The sequence below is a fragment of the Antedon bifida genome, chromosome 9 (assembly GCF_963402885.1).
Source record: "Antedon bifida chromosome 9, ecAntBifi1.1, whole genome shotgun sequence".
Lineage (NCBI taxonomy): Eukaryota > Metazoa > Echinodermata > Crinoidea > Comatulida > Antedonidae > Antedon > Antedon bifida.
The window spans coordinates 5,546,802-5,568,450 of NC_136234.1; the positions used below are offsets into that span (position 1 = coordinate 5,546,802).

Here is a 21,649-nt window from a genome sequence, read left to right on the forward strand (position 1 = left end):
AGCATCTTCGCGTGCTTCGATCGAAACACCCGTAGAGGTTAATTATATAATACTATCTTATTGTATAACAATTCTAATTCTATCCGCTATTTAATAATTCTCTCTGCCGGACATAAGTTCCACAATTCGCTTCATCGTTTGCACTTAGTCGAATGTTTGGTTCGTTAAAAGTACATTCACAATCATTTGTATATGTAACAGCAAATTATTCATTGGCTGATGATTCAACCAGGTCCAGGCTAAGCTCGGTCCAGGAGGAGGCTCAGCTCTCCCCGACGTTTCTCTCTACCTCTTTGTGCTAGCTGCGACCAACGAAAACCAAATCAATTTATTTTGGTGGAAGGCGGTTTAATTGTGAGGATTTGGGAGAAAGGTGATAATAAGTAATTTTGCAATGAATGAATTAAAAATACATTTAATTCATAAACGTGACAAATTAATTTGGGTTCTTGTTGGATGCCGCCAGCGCTGTGACTTTGTAATGGTGGCTGTGAAAATGAGCAGGAGAGCCATCTGAAAATGAGTCGGGTATTGCGCCCTCTCTCTTTATGAATTTAGTAAAAGATTTTCAGCGTGAAAATATCCCCCTATTCTCTAGAATGGTTGTTCCCAATTTAGTAATGGTTGTGTAATCAGCTGATAGAGAAGAAGAGAAATTTCGAAATTTATTATTAAAAGTAAGTCAGTCACTATATACAGTAGTTTATGTAAAGAGGTGGTCGTTTAAAAACCATATAACTGCGAGGTCCAATTAGGTAAGAGATACTATTTTTAATTTAGGTCTATTATTTAGGTTTCTAGTTTACACTAAATTTATAATTACAGTCAACACATTGATTAGGCCTGCCTGCAGTGCCAGGTTGGTGGTAATGTCATGTTGTGTCTCCTCTCCGGGGGATTTTAACGTCTGTCGTGACCTGGTGGTGGACGTAGGCCTGGTAGGCTAGGGCCTAGGCCTAGATGTCCGTTAAAGGGTGTGTATATTCATATTTGTGTATTATGTAATTAAAATTATACATACGTAATCATACATAATTAATGATAACTTACTAGCTAGGCCCTACCTATTTATTTTTAATACGTCCCACATGGGAGATGGCATGGTCCTACTAAATAGTAATAAGGGGCCGGCTAGGCCCTAAGCTTATTAATATTTTTATAAAGAATAATACTGTTTATTGTTGGTGTCATTTAAATATTTTACATTATTTCCCAAAACAAAAATGTATAATGTCTTTGTCCCATTGATTGACGTAGCCCTACTGACTGTTGTATAACCTTCTTACTTGCCACTGCATTAATTATACATACTCATTAGGCGAGCTTTAATACGTTCATTTAGCGGAGTAATTTTAACTACATACATGTATTGTAAGCATATTATTATTTATTGATTACTGTATCTCTGTTGCATGCATATATGCTGTACTCTGCGTTTTTCTATTTATCCTCTTTGGAGCCTAGGAAGTTAACAAAATTAGTCTGTCTAGAAAATTCTCTTTGCATTTGAATAATAAGCATTGTCTGCACTATCAAACTAGTTCGACAAAAAAAGTGTGATGTGCCCAATATGGTTGTGATATGCTTAAATATAGTAGTGATATGACAACATCATGTCCATATAATATGAGCACCACATCACATTTTTTGTCACATAAATTTTGATAGTGTAGACAGAGCTTTAGGCCTATATTAATTTATAGAGAACAGTATTATTAATAATGGTTATGATAAATTGTATACCGTATCGTGTAAAATGCTCTCCTGTTTGCCTCTCGTCGGCCGTTGTTATTGTACTTTTTATAGTTACTCGACAATCAATACAAACAAAATAATTATTGCTAAGTGGACCCTTGTATTTTTAATATAAACTACAGAGATCATTGTCCGTTAGATGACCTTTGCAAGGGGATTTACCTCAGAAGGTCATCACCACGCCAGGTTGACAGCTCTTTCATCGGGTCGCAGGAAACATGCGGCAGAACCGTGGTATATCAATAATCCACGCTCCGACGCTCAGAGTTAATCCGTGTCCTTAAATTATTATATGAATATTATTTATAGATCAAGAAGGGATTTAACAAGGAAAGTCCTCTTAAATAATAAGGCATTGAGCAGATTTCCCTGAACAGGCCATTTAAACCCCTTTTTAAAAGTCTAGATTTCGTTCCTTTAAAGATGTATTGTCTCCCAAAAACATGAAATATGAAGATTAATTAAAGCAGACTTTGAACAGGTTATTTTGTAGTTTTAATAAAGTTAATCACTTTCGTAGAAAAAAAAAGTTTTCACTTATAAAATGACAATAAAAAAATCGTTAAATTCAACCAAAAAACCCATTTTTTTGCTTTAAATTACAGTTTTTTAAATAATTTATTTCGATCCAATTCTTGGTCAAAGTAAATAACTATTATGTGACATTAAATTAGCATATTCAAGAAAAAAATGTTTAATAAGAATAATTGTTTTCAGGGGGATAATATATCTTTAAACTAAAACCGATTTATTTACAGCAGTCAAAATCATGCACGAATTACCCGAGGTTTAGTTGCCAATATTGTATCGGGAAAATCCGGTTCTTTTTCAATAACACAGTATTACGTAATCATCATGACAGGAGTGGTTTTCACATCAAGATTATATTTTGTATTTTGTCTATGCCAAAAAATGTTTAAATTAATTGAAGAACGAATTTGGGGTGTTTTTTTTTCAAATGGTATATCAACTTTTTAATTGAGAATTGTTTTTGTGTCGTTTTAAACGAATTATTACGTAATTGCGTTGAACTACAGTATTAGTGGTTTTTACATCTTTTATTCGTCTGTACAATGCGCCTACCGACCCGTTGTTAGGTCTAACCATTGTTCAGGTTATACAAAAGAACGCCTGGTATTTATTTATTAAACAAATAGACGTGTGGTACACCATTAAATAATTTACTTTTCATTAAAAAGAAATGTATTGGTTGTCTGGTACTTCTACGGTTCAAGCGCATTCGATTAGATCTCGTTTTACGGACCGGAACTACTTCGGGTTGGGTATGAATAATAAGTTATTGGAAGGTATAACTATACTAGCCATTTATCCTTGGATTTAAAGTACAGTTCAAACAATGCGTGTTTTTTTACTCGTCTGAGCATGCGTACTACCCGACAATTGTTGACTTTTTGTACTGTTGTTTTCGACTTTCTTTGTTCAATCAAGATTTAACAATACATCACGATTATTCAAAGTGTATTGTTGTTGAAATCGGCAATGTGTTTTGATTCCTGTTTTTTCTTTTAGGCCTAGTACATTCAAATAAAAAAAATATAAAAATGTGGTAGTTTCTTAACTTATTAATTGGAATTGCGGCCATAGAGATAACCAAGCAAAATAGGTGGTGGTTATCGATTTTTAAGATCAGGGTATTTTCTATTAAGCTCTGTCTACACTATCAAACTAAAAAATGACAAAAATATGTGATCTACTCAAATATGGCAGTGATGTGCCCAAATATGGTAGTGATATGACATCATCATGTCCAATATATGGGCACATCACATTTTTTTGTCGCATAAAGTTTGAGAGTATAGACAGAGCTTTATTTTATCACAGACACCTTCAAACACCATTACCCAACAGAACATTGTATTTCTTTCTTGTAAATTGTATTTCTCAACATTTTCAACATCAATAATAGGCCTTTTCTTTGAACCTATGATTTCCAAATGATTTGATTATTGTTTGTTGGTGGCGCTCTCACCAGATAATTGTTTTCTTCACACGACTTAATTTCGGAATCACGGCTCAAATTAACTCATAGTACGTTGCACTTTGCGTTCATGGAAAAAGTTCAGTTTCTCTCCTGGGTTTCATTTCTATTCTGTTTTATGAACATTTTGTTACACATCATTTCCATTCGTTTCGTGCCAATAATGTGATTTATATAAATACTTATAATACTAACAAAGAAATACCAAATCTGACCAATTGGACGTCACGTACAACTTATCGAAAATTCAAATAATAAATTATACATTTTTACTTAAATCGTTGGTAAACGGTTTTACTTATAGCAAATAAATTCAAGGTAAAATTAATAAAGCCAACGAACTGTCATTCTTTTCTCTTTTTTACAGCGATATATTAGATTTCTTTCATGAATACTAACAATGTAACATTTTTATTTAAGCCGCGGTGTCTACACTATCAAACTAGTTTGACCAAAAAAGTGTGCCCAAATATGGTAGTGATATTCCGAAATATGGTAGTGATATGCCCAAATATGGCAGTGATATGACATCATCATGTCCATATATCGGCACATCACATTTTTTGTCACATATTTGATAATGTAGACAAAGCTTTAGTTTTAAGCTTCTATGGTTCCAGCAATTTGTGGCTATTTCATAAGTCGGTTCATAGCCCCTATTCTGATTTCCCAATTTGGCATTAGGCCTATTACTAATGTTAAATGAAAAGGAGGACGAAACCTGCTTCCGTTTCCTTGCACTTTTTACAACCTCGTCCCCGGTGACCAATAAGTTATTGATCTAACCTATGAGGTTATCTACACCAATTTGTAGTAAGTATCAACTTCACGTGAATTTAACACTTGTATAATAGACCACATACTGTGAGGTGTTGCATTCAGTGCGTGGCTACATGCCGAAGCGGACAAATATTGTTTTTTATGATATGATACATCAGTTATTATGGGGGACTTCCTGGGTATACTATGTGTATTCCGTGAACTAGTCTGACCTTGCAGCATTCCTAGCTAATTCATCCCACTTTATTTCTTGTAATTTCAACAGATGTGGGCCTATAGGATATTAATAATATTACAGGAATGATGCAATAGAAATAATAATTAGTATTGGACAATTATTATGTGGCGCCGGTGGCAGCAGCGAGTGACCACAAGGCGCCGTCTAAATGCCGAATGGACTTCAGAATGAGCCACTCGATATTAAGAAGGGTAGACTCTGCATACATGTGTATGGAGAACTTCGGATGGACTTCGCAACGGGGAATATCTTCTTTAATAACATCTTTGTACTAGAGTTAAGCCCTGTTTAATTATCAAACTTTATATGACGAGAAAATGTGATGTGCCCATATATGGGCATGATGATGTCATATCACTACCATATTTGGGCATATCACTACCACATTTAGGCACAGCACACGTTTTTTGTGAAACTAGTTTGATAGTGTAGACAGAGCTTTATTGATCACTTTGGCAAATATGTACTACGTAGGCATGCTCATGTGGCTATTGACAGTATATGAGACCATGAAGCTGTGTAGCTCCATGATGTCGAGATAGTTTCACAATAATTGAATGTAAACAGTAAAAGTCAAATTCAGAGATTAGTAAATAAGGCCAGCAGAGTTATTGGTGTAGAAGTGAAACCTTTAGATGAAATGTTTAATGCATTCATACTTCAGAAATTTGACACAATTATGCAAGACCCATCACACCCATTACATTCAGACATCATTATAAGTAGATCAGGAAGGGTTAGACTGACACAGGAAAAAATATCCACAAACCGTTTCAGATTTTCACCAATGTACATAGCATGCAATTTATTTAACAAAAACCTTTCAAGATAGTCACTTGTATCATTTGTATTTATTTATATAGTTATCACATCGTATTATTTATTCTACTCAGGTACAAAACATATCTCGAAATTGTTAACAATTTTGACAATAAAGTTATCTTGTACTTGTACTTGTACAATATTGATGAATGTCAATTGGTACGTCCAATACAGATACAGAAAACGTGCGAGTCGTTGAATCAGCATGAAGCATTAAACATGATTTAATCCTTCCGAGGAGATTCGAAGAAGCATACATAGTACATTTGAAATACAATACGTCATTGCACTCTCTACACTTGCACATCGCTAAGAGATGCGAAAAACACCACACCACTACCACCACCACTTCAACTCAAATTAATTATGCATCCATTTCTACTATGTGGGGATGTTGATTTAGTCAACATTGCATGCATTGTATTCATCTATTATGTTCATTCCGCTGGGTAGTTACGATGTATATGTGTAGGCCTACTATTAATTTATATAATGAGTGTTAGGAATAGGACTAAAGTATAATTCTATTCATCCATCTATGACAATTTCCATAAACAGTGTGCGGCGGCACACAAGAAAATATTCAAATATGTTAAAATCACAAGCAAACCATTCTACATTCCGTTTCAGTGCGTATAATAAACCGTGACTTTGAATTCTAATTACGTCACAACGGCCTTCTTTCCCATCACGAATCTAGTACGGAATCACACAAATTGCTTCCCTATGAACTTAATTACAAATCACGCTGCTTGCAATTGGGTGTTCTTACCACCCTAAATGTCTCATACTATTTTAGGATTGTTTATATAAGGAACGTTAATTTGTCCGTAGACTGGATCTTTAACTTCAGTTCTATAGCATATGGAACGCTTAAAATTGAATCGTCAAAAAAGTGCGTAAACGGCGTTCCATACTAAATCTTTAGTATAAATTATAGGAACATCTTTCATCATATTCATTTCGTTTGAATTAATTTCCTGTTAATGTTAATGAAAGTTAATGAAGAAAAATTATTCGGAAGTAAATTGACTCAAGTTGTGTAAACACTATTAGAGGGAGCGCGAGAGAGAGACACACACACAACAACAAACTATTAAAAGTGTGTTTTTCTACTAATACCGGTAGTAATTTGAATACAATGACTTGTTGGATTCTACAAAAACAACTGTTTATTTAAACGCCATTGTCCTTTATTGTTAATATTGTTAGGTTGTGTTTTTTTTTCACTTTTTGTAGATTGATGCCAACTTAGTTACAGTATGCTGCAGAGTGTTTGGTTATACTATTAATTAAGTTAGTAGATATCTTAAATATTGTAATGTACACTCACTTGCACTGATGAAGAGCTAGTGTTGCCCGAAAGCTCCGCTAACTTTTCTGGCTGTTTTACTTTATCGTTTTGATTTAGCTTTTTGCTTATGTTTGTATCTCCATTGAGATCCAGCCACTGTCATTTTTTTCAGTAATTTGCCTTTGGATTTACATATTGTAATGGATATGTTGTTGCATAATATATTTTCAGTAAACATTGTGGATGAGTTAGAAAGAAGTAATTCATACCATATAATAGTGACGTCACTGATTAAGCGTATCAATTTGGACAAAGAGTACCATTGTCTACCTGAATTTTTATGTAAAAATTGAAAAAAATTGGGTTTTTTTCAAATAAAAGAGAAATCAAAGCATTTTATAGTTTTCCATAATTAATCTTACAACATATTTTATTTTGCTTTTGTGACTGCTGCAGGCTTTATGTATATAGGCCTAATGAATATTAATATGTAAATAGGGTGTGGAATTTACTGGTAGAGAAATATAACGTTAGCATAGGCTTAGAGATAGTTGTTGACCCCTCAATCCATTTGCAACAAGCTACCGCAAAAACTGGGCCTTTTTTAATTTCGAGGTTTTACGGTAGTCAACAATTTGCATTTCATTGTTAGTATTATTTATCTATTTGATTCGACTTCCTGTATTGCACCGCTGTCCAATTATGTGGGTGATGATCAAGACTAACTTTAAACTGCTAGCACTAATCGATTGCGATATCGGTTTAAGTTACGTTATCGGTAAACTTTTTAAAAACTTTTTCTACATTGATTAAAGATTGTGGTAACTTTAACAAAGTCCTACCAAGGAACACATATTTGGAATAATTTAACAGATTATATAAAACAATCCCCCACTTTAAGTTTGTTTAAACAAAGATTAAAGCAACATTATAATAGAAATGTTTAAGTTAAGTAAATCACATTATGTTATTTTGGTTTGTTCTTTTTTTTTTGTACTAATGTTTGATCTTTTTTGTTAGGGTTACATGTTTAAAGCACTTGTGCTTATTTTGTATCCCATTCCATTATCATATTATTTGTATTGTATTTGTATATGTTTTTATATTGATTATGGAATAAAAATGTCGATGATTGAAGTTCAACAGCGCCGCCTATAGACAGCAACTTTATCATAATTGATGTGTGTTCAATCGTGGCTTATTAAAATACGGTATTAAATATACTGTAGGCCTACTTAATATATTAATAATTTATTCTTCGACGAAAATGACTATTTTATAATATTATTGAATTATATTATAAAATGTGTTACTTGTTATTGTTATCTTAATTTGTAATTTCATTATGCTGTAATCTTAAGTGACGTCACAAATGCGTCTTGTCATTTTATCTGCATTATAAACTCTATTCACTGGCTCTTCATGATGTGATATGAAATCTAATGTAAACATACCTTACACTGCTTTGTCGTAGTTATTACCCAACGCATGTTTGTGTTCACACAGACTGAAACGGACGCTGTAGCTGAAAGAAGAGAGAAGTTTGTAGAAAGACCAAAAGGACTAGATTACCAAAGACGTAAGCATGGGTCCAGATGGCAGTAATCAGCATCATGGTTCAGACGGGGCAATCGGGGGCCAAGTGTCTGAACACACATATGCTGACGATCATAGAGTACACCAGAATGGGTATTCAGCCATGAACGAGTATAGCAGCAACACAGAGAAGATGAACGGATCTAGGAATGGCTACGCGGCGGTTCCTTCGACCAGTATGGAGATGGAAGTACGAGTGGAAAATGGAGAATGTTCGTCGTCAGACATGAAGAAACACAGACTGGAAAGCATTGACTTCGGAAGAACCCCGCCAGATAGGTTAGTAGTACTCAAATGTATCTTTTAAAACTATTTATAACGGTTATTTGTAAAAGATATTGGATTAATCAATGCTTAAGCTTGGTTCCCACTAGAACGTAACGCAAGGACGTAAACGCAACGCAAGCGTTTTAACCAATGACAAGCGAAGTTATAGACAGTTAGCAATCACAAGCGAATAAGCCATCGCTTGTGATTGGTCAATTCACTTGCGTTGCGTTACGTCCTTGCGTTGCGTCGCTAGTGGGAACCACGCTTTAGAGAGATGCTCTGGTGTTACGGTTTCCACTAAAGGTATGGTTTTTAATTTTATTTCTGCTAATGCCATTTTCGTCTTATTTTCGGATCTGTAACTGTGAACGCTACAATTTAAGCATGATTCAAACGTGAGTTCGAATAATCCATCGCTTCTGATTGTCAAAGCTTGGTTCCCACTAGGACGCAACGCAATGACGTAAGCGCAACGAAAATAATTTGACCAATTACGATAGATCATAAACTGTCGTTTGTTGTCTGGTCCGTTCGCCTGCGTTCCGCTTACGTCCTTGCGTTGCGGTTCTAGTGGGGAATAAGTTTTAGAATGTAGGCCTATAAAGAGCGTATAATAATGGTCGATACTGCGTGTATAAAAACAACCATTCGAGTTCCGAATCATAAAAAAAACCAAAATGATGAGTATTGCCAAATTGTTATCTGCAGACGTATTATGTGTTGTTATCAGTAATTTGATAGGGTTTACAGAATGTTGCAACAAAGTGAGTGAGTGTTTTGACGCTTTTGAACTTCAGACGTATAATTGACCCGTTGTTGTAAGTTATCAGTGTTTTCGTTCGATTTATATTTGTTCTGTCAGAAGTTTAACAAAGCAAACAGGTAAAAGACAGTTCGACAATCAGATCAACGAAATGATTATTGTAAATCAAATCAAATCGTACAATCGACAAATTGACAACTTCCAGAACAACATTTGTATGATAAGGTGCGCCCGCTTAAAAAATAGTAGACTATGTAAAGTGTACAACATTTTCTAAGAAATTTAAATACTTTTTAAAGTGTTCTTAACCACCCCTTCCCCACCATATACAGGAAAACGCCTCTCTATAGTATTAAAATGGTATGGCGAATGATTAAATAGTTGTTACATGTCATGTTCTGTACTAAGCAAAGTGAATGCGAACACCTTTATATTACTTTAAGTGCGTCAGAATTAGCTATGCTCAACGCAAACGTGTCTGTTTTACTCTGGTTGGAACCACGATGATGTCCGATACCTACGGAACCGTAGCCAGCGCCCTCATGTCTTCCGTATCCACATACCTCCCGTTAGGATGTGACTGCTAAACCTAAATTACATGATGGATGCCTAAATATCGGGTTACTTTTCTGAACTGGCGTCTCGAGGGAACCCTGTGACGATTTCAACTATGTACGTTTATTCGAATCTTTCACTTATGAGTTCACTGTACACGTTTTAGCTGGAGTAGTAACAAGCAGTTATGGATAATCCAGCATTTGTTTCGAACAATTTACAATTAGAAGATGTAACTCCTCGAAACGATACAATTATCTGTCACGACCATGAGAATGGACATGTGCTGGTGGACGTCTCGAAAACTTCAAATGGAGTCGGTAAAAGAAGAATTGTGAAAAATGCGGAAAATACGTGCTCCGACAGGTATGTTGACATGACGGTCTATACAGAGTAGAGAGTAAAATAATGTACTTATGCGGTCCTAGTAGGTTATGTAATCAGCACATTATAGTTATGCAGTCATTTTACTTACCGTTTGCCGGATAATATCCGAAAATATGTATCATTTAATTCATTTTTGGTGATGAAGAACTAGTTTTGAAATCATCATTTTACATCAAACTTCTCATGTTAGCGAAATGACTAGTTTTAGTTACATTGTAGACCGGTAATATTAGTTGTTTTTGTTTGTATATAGTTTATTATACTTCATTACAACAATAAAATCAATACAAATCAATTGGTATTATAATAGTGACGTCATCAGCGATACAAAATCACCGGGTATAGGGAATATACTAGTGGATTATTTTTCAAAAAGTACGATATAAAGAAGTGGCATACATACTGTATCTGAAGTCCGTGTCTTTGGCTCACCATTGTTCGATGTCAGGGAAGAAAGAAGGGTGTGTAAAATACATCGTTCTCCATTAGAGAGGCCTGTAGTCACAGTATAGGTACTGTTTGACCTATGACGGTCCGGTCACTCAATAAAAAGGAATATACTGTACTGTGGTATAGGTATAGTACAGACTGTAATGTTCCTTCTTCTTTCTCTAAAACGTTGACATTGACCCCCTCCCCCCGGGAATTGTCCTGGCAAATTTAACTTTTTATTTATTTCTGCACTAAAAGTAAGAAAGCATATGTTCTATTTATAAAAGTTTTAAACTTGAGAAGCACCTGTCCAATAAATCTATTGTTTTAGTAATAAAATTTCTCTGAAAAACTTGACCCGAAATGACCTCATGCTAGGCAGACGATAGGTTATTTCACCAACTTCCAGAGGCTAGTAAAAGTAGAGGTTACTTTAATTAGGAGTTGAAACTTACACGACGTAAAGTAAACGTGTTACGATCATAATTCTACTTTTAAAATAAATCGAATTAAAGGTGTGACGACCCTGGTAAAATTTAATATTGTAACGATATTGCCCAGGAGCATTCAGTAAAGTTGCTTAAAATATAGAGTGTCACTTGTGATTGGCTGTTCCATGCGCAGGGTTTATTAAGAGAGACGCAACGCAAGGAAGCAACGTAAGAATTGACCAATGATAAGCGACAGTTCGAATCATTTTATCGCTTGTGATTGGTCAAATCACTTACGTTGCGCTTACGGCCTTGTGTTGCGTCTCTGGTGGGAACCGGAGCATTAGAAGCATTTTGGTGTAGTCATCATTTTGCAAGTATGGAGCGCTACCTGTTACTTTACAAACGCATTTACCGTACGTACAATGTCGATGTTTGTGTTTATATTAGCTTCCATCAACAAAACTCCAGGACATCAATATTTATGTGAACTTTCATTTTATGTGCCTACTACTAAAAACTTCAACAATGCAATTTGCAGTACAATCTCGATACAATCACCAAGTCTTCTGAAGTCGTTCTATAATTTTATCAGCAACAAGATACGTTTTCACCTTTTCCTGACCCGTTAAGGTGGTTGTACCCATGTGGCATAAAAATGTAATACCGAATGTATTGTGTTCCTCCCCCTTTTAGAAACAGTCTGCCCGTAGGCTTAGCTTGATAACGTTTCAGTTTGCATGATTATCGTGGTTTCCAGTGATAGGTGTCGCAAGGAGTTGCATTTCGCACCCGTAGGCTAGGGTGCATGTCGAACTCGACATGACGTCGGCTAATGGCGACCTGTTGGGGGACAAACTCTGGGAATTACTAATATCACGTGTATTTAATAAAATAATAATGTAGTCGAAATTCCTTCAATTATCTCTGATATTTGGCTGATTTTCAAGTAAAAAACAGCATTATAGCAATGACTTTTTTATAAGCGTTTACTGCAAGTATTCTGATTTACTTTAAAAGATTTTACAGATGATAACTTTAGGTTGACGAAATTGTGCCTCTTGCAACTTCTTTAAATTTCTTTTAACTTCCGAGAAAGGACATTTATTATAAATGTCATCAACAAATTTGAAATTCAGTAAAATATGTGGATTTGAGGGGTGTTTCGACAGCCTCAACTTATGGGTAACAAGTTTGTTCCATTTGATGCCACGTATCGGTAAAAATAAATGTCTAGGGTCCTAACAGCCGCGGGTCACAAGGTCCAAATGATTCATTTTGACAACCATGACCTACGGAATATATTATGTCAATTATCAATTGACGAGTACAGTGTAATGTTCACGAAGATAAAGAAACAAAAGTACATAATAACAGCACATAACTGTACTTTTTGGTATGATTGAAGTAGGCATACGTTTCGTTTTTGTAAACACAAGTTCATATCTTTGTATACACGTACGTGTCCATGGATACCTCATGGTTTTTTGTTTTTGTTGACGGGTTACTTCAAATATTTTAAGACAGGAATTGTTTACGTCCATCCATACAAACTCATACTTTGGTATGTAGGTCTATCTATGGAACGCCAAAAATGTCAACTGTACACTCATTATTTCTGGACATTCCTGTTGTTGGTAGGCCTACATCTGTGTACAATCGTAGTCATTTGTGTCGAAATATTAAACTGAAGCTATGGGTACATTTTGGAATGACGTTTTATCATTTCATGTCTAGTCTAGTATTTCATTGAATGCTACAGGTTCTTGAGGTAGGTAGGGAGTCTGATTCGCGCGTGTTTTATGACGTCATTAGCTGTCTGATAAGGTATGCTCTCTGTGATTGTCGGAGTACAGGTGATCTTTATTATGACAGTTTGACAACAAACAAGTGTGCTGGATGGATTCACGGTGCTTTATGGAACTTTCTTATCAAACCTTTAAAGTTCCTATCCATCATTTTCATGTCTTTCCTGTTTTTCATCCTCTCCACACTATTCTATTATTTGTCTTTATTATTTTTCTTTTTTCTTTAAAATAAGCCAATAGTTTCAAAATAAATCCTAAAGCTCTGTCTACACTATCAATCTAGTTTGACAAAAAAAGTGTAATGTGCCCAAATATGGTAGTGATATACCCAAATATGGTAGTGATACAACGTCATCATATCCATGGGCACATCACATTTTATAATCACAAAAGGTTTGATAGTGTATACATCTTAACGACTATTGTCTTATTTTCAGTTGCCACTATGCCAAAAAAGTTGAATATATAAGTACTGTACTAAATATTGGTTTGTGGTATGTACTTTTTTTTTTCTAAATTTATTATAAATGAGTGGTTTTTTTTCAGATGGAATTTTGTGTATTGGATTATGGTGCTTCATGGGGTTGGTGTACTCCTACCTTGGAACATGTTTATAACAGCTGAAGGGGTGAGATTATTGCACTTTTTATTTTTATTACAAGTTATTACAAGGTGGTATGCAGGGAATGGTAATTTGGTAAAGTTGATTAGTTAGTTATGTTGAAAGCCAGGTTGGGTTCAAGTCGCAGGGTGATCAAATATCTTCTACCCCAATTCTCAAATCTGTGATTAATATTATAACGTTGAACTAATGTCTGTTTAAACTTCTGCATAGCCATTTTTTTTTTAATACTTTTATTTCTTTCTTTTTTAGTATTTTACTGATCATAAGTTTGGCAACCTAAGCTCCGATGTTGGATATAAAGACAAGTTTGTGAGCTACCTTGGAATTGCAGCCTTCACCCCGAATATCACGCTTATGGTTATATCTCTGTTCTTCCAACACAAGTGAGTTACAAGAGTCTCTGACTCATTTCTAATACTAATAATAGGGCTCTCATTTCTATAATAGCGTGAGAGAGCTTGGTTTTTAAAAAAAGGCTAAAAAATAGTGGCCTTGTAGAAGAATATCCTCCAGTGGAAATAAGCCCCTGGTATAGCACTCCTAAAGGGCCCTCCAACGCTGGGTAGTTGCATTGGGGCTGCTCATGCTCTGGGGCCCCTGGGTTTAGCCAGTGAGCGCTTATAGGCGTTATGCCACTGGGCCCCTAAATTCTGGGGCCCCTGGGTTTAGCCAGTGAGTGCTCATAGCTGTTATGCCACTGGGCCCCTAAATTCTGGGGCCCCTGGGTTTAGCCAGGGAGTGCTCATAGCTGTTATGCCACTGGGCTCCTCCCAGCACAATAATTGTACAAACTTATTTTTTAAACAAATGTATACAGTTACTAATGTTGTGTTCGCACTTTCTTTTCTTTTTCTTCAGAACATCACGATGGAACATTCCTTTGTCTCTTATTATGTTGTTTTTCCTTTTTATTCTGACGACCTTCCTAGCTATCATAGATACTGGCGATTGTAAGTATTATTAAAATCAAATTAAAATATTTTTAACTATGACCTTTTGCAGGGTGTTACTTAGTAATACTATCATTACTCACTTTTTAGTCATTTGATATTAATGGTAAATCAACAGCCATACTTAAACCATGGAGAAATAAAAATTCTAATATTATACCTCGATTATTTATGAACTGGCTATCTGTTATATAATATTAACTTTAAACACTCCTAAACATAAAGATTCATAAGAGAATATCCTGCAGAAAGAATACAACTGTATAAATGTTTACACAGAAAGATATTTGATTGATAATCTCAAGCATTTTATATAGGGCCTGTTTTATGGCACCATATGGTCAACTTTGGTATGATTGGGTTATTCTATTATCTATGAGGGGGTCTTATTTTCCTTATAATGTCACTGGGTTCAAACCAGATTTTCATGACAAAAAGAGTGGCTATTCTTTTAATGACGTACGATAGTCCAGTCCAATTGCACACAAGTACGGTATAACATCAAACCTAGACTTACCTTCACAGTAAACTTTTTTCGCTATAATCAAAACAATCATGAAATCCATCGCGTTGTTTGTTTCTATCTATCTCCCGTATAAAATATAAGATCCTTTTACTAAACATTTAAAGCTCTACTTCTTGAACAACCTACTTATCTCCTTGATCTTCTTCCCTCCTACACCCCTCTTGCTTGTCTTAGTTCGGCTGATCAAAACCTACTACTTGTTCCTAGAATAAACACCAAATCCTATGGACAAAGGTCTTTTATGTTCTCTGCTGCTTCTCTTTGGAATTCTCTCCCTCGACATATTACTAAATCAACATCTATTGCTATTTTTAAAAAAGAATTTAAAACGCATCTTTTTAACATCTAATACAAGCGCCTATGATTTTTACTTTGGTTTAGTTGATACTGGCGCTGTACAATTGTTGTAGATCGTTGGGTATTCTTTATGTTTGTTATGTTTATCTCTCTTTCCAGGGCCACGCGTCTTCTTCATGATCACAATGGCTAGTATTGTGGTAATCAACGGTAAGTTTTTAATTTAAAATATTAGTTATTATTATTATTATTATTGTTATTATTACTTGTATAGCACACATTTATACAACATTTAATTATAATCAGTGGCGCTTCACATCAATTAGTCTCGTAACATTGTTTAAAATATAGTGCTTTTAAATGTTTTTTAAACTGATTATTGTCGTCTAAGTGTTTAATGTGACTTGGTAATCTGTTTAATAGATTCAATTCAATTTCAATATAACATACATATAATATACAATAACGTAATGATAAAGTTGGATATAAATACAATAAAAAGTAGTTCAGTCATAAGTCAGAAAGACTGTAAGTTCGACCCACCTCAAGATATAACATTAAATACAAAAAAAGGAAAAACAAATATTTTGTTTTTGGCTATAACTTGGTCAAGGTTTTCGTATTTAATTTTTTCAGTAATTTTTGCATTGTTTTATACATTTGTTTATAATACACTTCGCAGGTTGTACTGCCATCTATCAGTCGGGTATGTTTGGTATGGCTGCTCGGTTTCCATCACGCTACATGCAAGGCTACGTCATTGGCCAGGTTAGTTCTTAAGTTTTACAAATATTAATATATAATTATGCACAGAAGAAAATATATTCAAGGACGTAGTTATCCTATAATTATTAAATCAGGAATTAAATTTATTTAAATTATATATTTCGACAGGGGCTTGGTGGAACGTTTGTTGCAATGATCAGTATTTTATCCATTGCTGGTAAGTTTTAAATGTTAACATTTCGCATTGTATAAATATTTGTTTAACTGTCTGTTTTGAATTATGTTATTCACATATCAGAAAGTACTGGTATTGGGGAGGAATAAAAATTACAAACTTAATTTTGGATTAGTCCCAAAATATAGGTTACATATGTAATTGAGTTTACAGTCTGAACATAACCCAAGATTGCCTGCTGTCTCCACTTAGTGTATTTGCTTTTGGCAGCGGTCCAATCGTTGGAATGTTCCATGTGAAGAATTTCATTCATATAATAACATGTCGTCAGCAGTTTATTCTCAGAGATAATTAGTAAAAGATAAAGTGTGCTGTGTTGAAATAGTGAGATTGTTATAACTAAAGCTCTGTCTACAATATCAAACTAGTTTGACAGAAAAAGTGTGATGTGCCCAAATATGGTAGTGATATGGTCAAATATGGTAGTGATATGACATCATCATGTCCATTGGCACATCACATTTTTGGAACATAAAGTTTGATAGTGTAGACAGAACTTAAGAAAAGTTTCTTGTTTAAAAACATGAGTCTCTATAGTAACATTCATCTTTAGCAACCGTTTAAGGTTTCATACCATTTTTAGTATAATTTAAATTTTTTTTTTTTTGGCTGAGAAAGAAAAATAAAAAAATAGATAAATATAAATAACTAGAATAATACTAATTGTAGATATATTCATTCATAATGGTGTATTTATTCAAAATCATCTTCACAGTAGAACTGAATTGCGATAGGGATAAAATTTGCAACGATGTATAAAAATACATAATTATGTAAAACATAAACATTGTTTATTTATAGCGGCTAAAAGTATACGGAATGCTGCTATTGGCTACTTTGCTACAGCATGCTTTGTCATAGCTCTTTGCTTCATTTCTTACAACCTGTTATTCAAATTAGTAAGTAGAACCTGTTATTCAAATTAGTAAGTAGAAAAATGAAACTATTAATATTGCACTACTTTTCATTGTATTTATATGCAATTTTATTTATTAGCAAACTAGTTTATTATTATGTTGTATTCTATGTATGTTATAGTGTGGAAATAAATTGAAATTGAACATTTTATTGGTATGAGAATTTGAAGAATAATTAAAATGATATTCAACATATGTTTTGTGTCTAATTATGTTATATATTGTATTTTAGCAATTTTCAAAGTACTACATAGGATATGAACCTACTACTCCAGGAAATGAAGACAATGATGAAAAGACCATAACTTCAAGCCATAAGAGACCGCCATATGGAAGAATTTTCCGAGCTGTAAGTAATTCTTATTGGTACCAACATTGTACTCGTATGATGTACCCCTGTGTAAAGTGAAGTTAATTACTTTTCACTGCAATACATTACAATAGATTCACTGCAGAAATACATTATTGGTAATAATCTTTGTTTACAAAACATTTTAAATCTTCTATCAGCCGAAGTATAGTCATGTCTCGGGACCATTCTATAGTCACTACCAGGTAGACTTTCTTCATAACTGCTTCTATGAATGGATGTTCTGTTAAATGCAGGAACACTAGTTGATCATACCTAGTACCATTTTGATTTTACAATCACATATAATTATATATCACATATTATATATTTTGATGGATTTTTACAATTTACAGGTTGCTATGCAATTGTTTAACATATGGCTTACTTTTTTCGTGACGTTGTCTGTGTTCCCACCGATGTTAGTCCAAGTTGAGCCATCTACACCCGCACCAAGATCGTCATTCTTTGGTAAGGTTTTAAGAATCATTATTTCGTTCATCTAGCTTACATCACCCCAGCACCTAGACTAAAGATAACCTTCAAATCATATTATGAATATCGTATACACTTTCTTTAAATCACAGAATTCAAATGTTTTTATTTTTAGATGTATATTTCACACCAGTAACATGTTTCTTAATGTTCAATTTCTTGGACTTCTTTGGGAGCTGTATTCCAGGATACCTGAGACCAGTAAGCATTTTCTTTGTTCCTCAAATAAAAGCTATGTCTACACTATCAAACTAGTTTGATAAAAAAGGTATGATGTGCCCAAATATGGTAATAATATGCTCAAATATGATATAACATCATCATGTCTATATATGGGCTGATCACATTTTTTTGTCACATAATGTTTGATAGTGTAGACAGAGCTTAAGACAGAATAAGGCTTCTGTTATTGTTTACGTACATTATATCAACCAATATTTGGAAAACTTTTGAGTGAGGAAAAATGTGCCTCTTAAAAAAAAACTTTTTAAAGTATGAATTTTGTGCTGTCTGTACTTTGCTCTTTACATATATTTAATTCAAGTCTGTTCTTTTTGTTTAGCCTCCAGCAAAATTACTGTGGATACCTGTTGCGATACGTCTTATATTTTTCCCGATCTTCGTCTTTTGTAACTACCGTCCAGAGACCAGAACTTTACCCGTTTTCTTTTTCAACGACTACTTGTACATGGGTTTCGTCTTCATATTCTCGCTGTCCAATGGTTACTTGAAGACAGCTGTTATGGTTGCTGGTTCCAGGTAAGGTCTTTTGTGGTGGCTGTTACTAGTATTTAAGAAAGGACAACATAATGAATATTTCAGTTCGAAGATAGAATAACAACAAAATTTAGAGATAAATAACAATTTATTATTATTAACAGATAACATATGTATTCACTTATTAGATCTGTTTTTTTTATAGCACTCTGAAAGATCCAAACCATGCAAGTGTTGCTGCCGCAATGATGGTCCTTTTCCTGGTACTTGGCATTTTCTGCGGGCTACAGTTTTCGCTCGTTTTCCCATACCTTGTTGAAATGTAACCATTTAAAAAAAACGCAGGCTGGGATTGAAAGTGACCAAACAACAAACACCTTATTGACAGTAATCAATCGAGATATCATTATTAATGTGACATCACGACTTTATATTCATGACATCATCAACTTACAGTACTGTTACATATGACGTCATTACAAGTAATGTATGACGTAAAACCACCATTACCATCGATGACATACATCATCACTAGTAATGTATGACATCATACCACCATGATACTGTTATGTATTCATCAACATTGTTACTTAAACTAATTTTAACATATTTTAAAAAGGTTTAGAAAGAACAGTACAACAGTTTCTATGCAACAATTGTAAATATTGGTTTTACTACAAATATAAATAATATATACATTTAGAAGAGACACCTTTAATTATGAGGCACTTCTTTAATTAATTGGTACAAGCAGCCTTGACATTTTTCAGGTGAAATAGTCAATATACCTCATCTGAAACCCAAAGGTTCGCTGATCAGATACCTCAAAAATTGATAATATGGCTGACATATTGCATTTTTAACTGCCTATATCCTTTTATAGGCTTTGTCTACGCTGAACATACTGTTTTCAAACGCATGAGGCTTAATTCAACAAAGTTTAATGGGTTGTCTGAAAAACTAAGATATTGAAAACTAATTATACTGAATTTACTGTATTCAACCATTTCAAAGATTTACAAAAACAGTTAGGCTGTCTAGAAAACGAATATATTGAAAACTAACTATTTTGCTAAACTTACTGTACTCAACTACAAGAGGCTCATTTCAAAGATTTACAAAAACAAACAGTTTTATAGGGTGTCTAGAAAACGAAAACCTACAATATCCGAATTTTCTTGATCTAGAGATTTGGACTTGACACCCAGTTTAATATACCACACTATTTTATTCACAAATGGTAGAAAGATAAAGTCTTTATTTAATTTATATCTCTCCTGTTTAGTATTACCATTCATGTGAGGTGCACTTTTACATAAAACAATTTTGAGTTTCAAAGAAATATAGTTTATTTAAAGACTAGGAATTACTATACAGAAACTAACATGCTTCTGTGTTATCCTTTCCATGTCCTGTTACAAATATATTGATACTTTTTATTTACCAAGTGCCTTGTTATTTTCAATAATTCCAAATTTATAATGCAATTTTTTTTTAATTAGCAAGTTACAGTAGAATCCCTATTTAGGGGACACCTTCAGTGCAGTGTGTTGATATTTGTAGGCTATTAATTGATGAGTTTTTGAACGGAAAGATCGTTGTTACCGAAATCGTATATTATTTTGTTTGGTTTGTGTACAGACGTACGTGTTGTTGTTGGGAATTATACACGATTTATTTTATAAATTCTTGGTTTTCAAAAGAAGAAAATTTCTGTTGAGGTTTGACAAATAATAAAAATTAAAAGTATGTTAATATTTAGTACAGTATAAGAATTTTAATGGATATGTATTGTATAATATATTTTTTGCGCGGTTGGGAGGTGTGGGGATGGGGAATTCGTGTCAAGCAAAATGCCAAGCCCACCACTGGATGTAACTGGAACTGGAAATGCGGAGTGATGTGTATTCATTTTGATTACAGGCTGCATTAGTATTTAAGAAAACTGTAAAATACAATATTATTGTAAATAAGTTTTAGTGTGTAGCCCTACTGTGTGTTTCTAGCTAGTTTTACGACATTTAAAAATACATACTGTAGTACAGTGGTTTGATATGTATTTATAAATGCCACAATATTTTCGAAATCAATCATTGAGATTAAAATTAAGTATTACTTTTAATTTGATTTAATTGAGCTAAAAGAATTGGCGACAAGTGTATATAAGATAAAACAGATTTTTGATTACCAGGAAATTGTTTCAACAATATTTTGGCCTACTTAATTATTTTAGATCTTTTTCAATTTTATTTACTAAACATATTTTGAAAATGATTGCTTATTCCTCGTTGATATTGGTAATTAATTGAAGTGCTCCTTAGGGGAATTGGCCCTCAAATGGGAATGGGGCCGAACAGTAATAGAGTTCCAAGTGCTGGCATTTATCGATCTTTTCGCTTGATATTTTACTTTTATTTCAACAATATTTTACGAGGGTGGAATTATTTCTCGTTCAATTTTTCATGGTTTAAAATTTGTTTCTACAGTATTAAAATCAATTTATATGTGTTTTACGTATAGGAGTAGATTAATTACCAAACTCATGACATTGATTGCATTAAAAAAACAGGAAAATAGTTTTGTTATTCTGATTTTATTCTACAAAAGGTTTGGAAAGACGGTTTATTAGAGCTATACTTGATTAAATGAATGGAAGAACAATTTACAATTCAATATTAAAGA

The 21,649-nt window shown here is 33.8% G+C and overlaps 1 protein-coding gene across 3 annotated transcripts; it reads left to right on the top strand.

Moving 5' to 3' along the window:
- Positions 1-626: 626 nt before the first annotated feature.
- Positions 627-21,578, top strand: LOC144851371 (equilibrative nucleoside transporter 1-like). 3 transcript variants are annotated; one of them, XM_078708789.1, is made up of 14 exons: positions 627-755; positions 8,395-8,763; positions 13,677-13,758; positions 14,005-14,138; positions 14,614-14,705; positions 15,688-15,738; positions 16,211-16,296; positions 16,423-16,471; positions 17,291-17,388; positions 17,639-17,755; positions 18,112-18,226; positions 18,366-18,451; positions 18,813-19,009; positions 19,173-21,578. In XM_078708789.1, exons 2-14 carry the CDS (start codon positions 8,474-8,476, stop codon positions 19,291-19,293), a joined length of 1,518 nt encoding a protein of 505 aa, XP_078564915.1. In that variant the 5' UTR covers positions 627-755; positions 8,395-8,473; the 3' UTR covers positions 19,294-21,578. The 3 variants fall into 3 exon arrangements, with proteins under 3 accessions (XP_078564915.1, XP_078564916.1, XP_078564917.1); XM_078708790.1 differs by having other exon boundaries at positions 659-677; XM_078708791.1 differs by lacking the exons at positions 627-755; positions 8,395-8,763 and adding an exon at positions 10,023-10,438.
- The last annotated feature ends 71 nt before the right edge of the window (positions 21,579-21,649 follow it).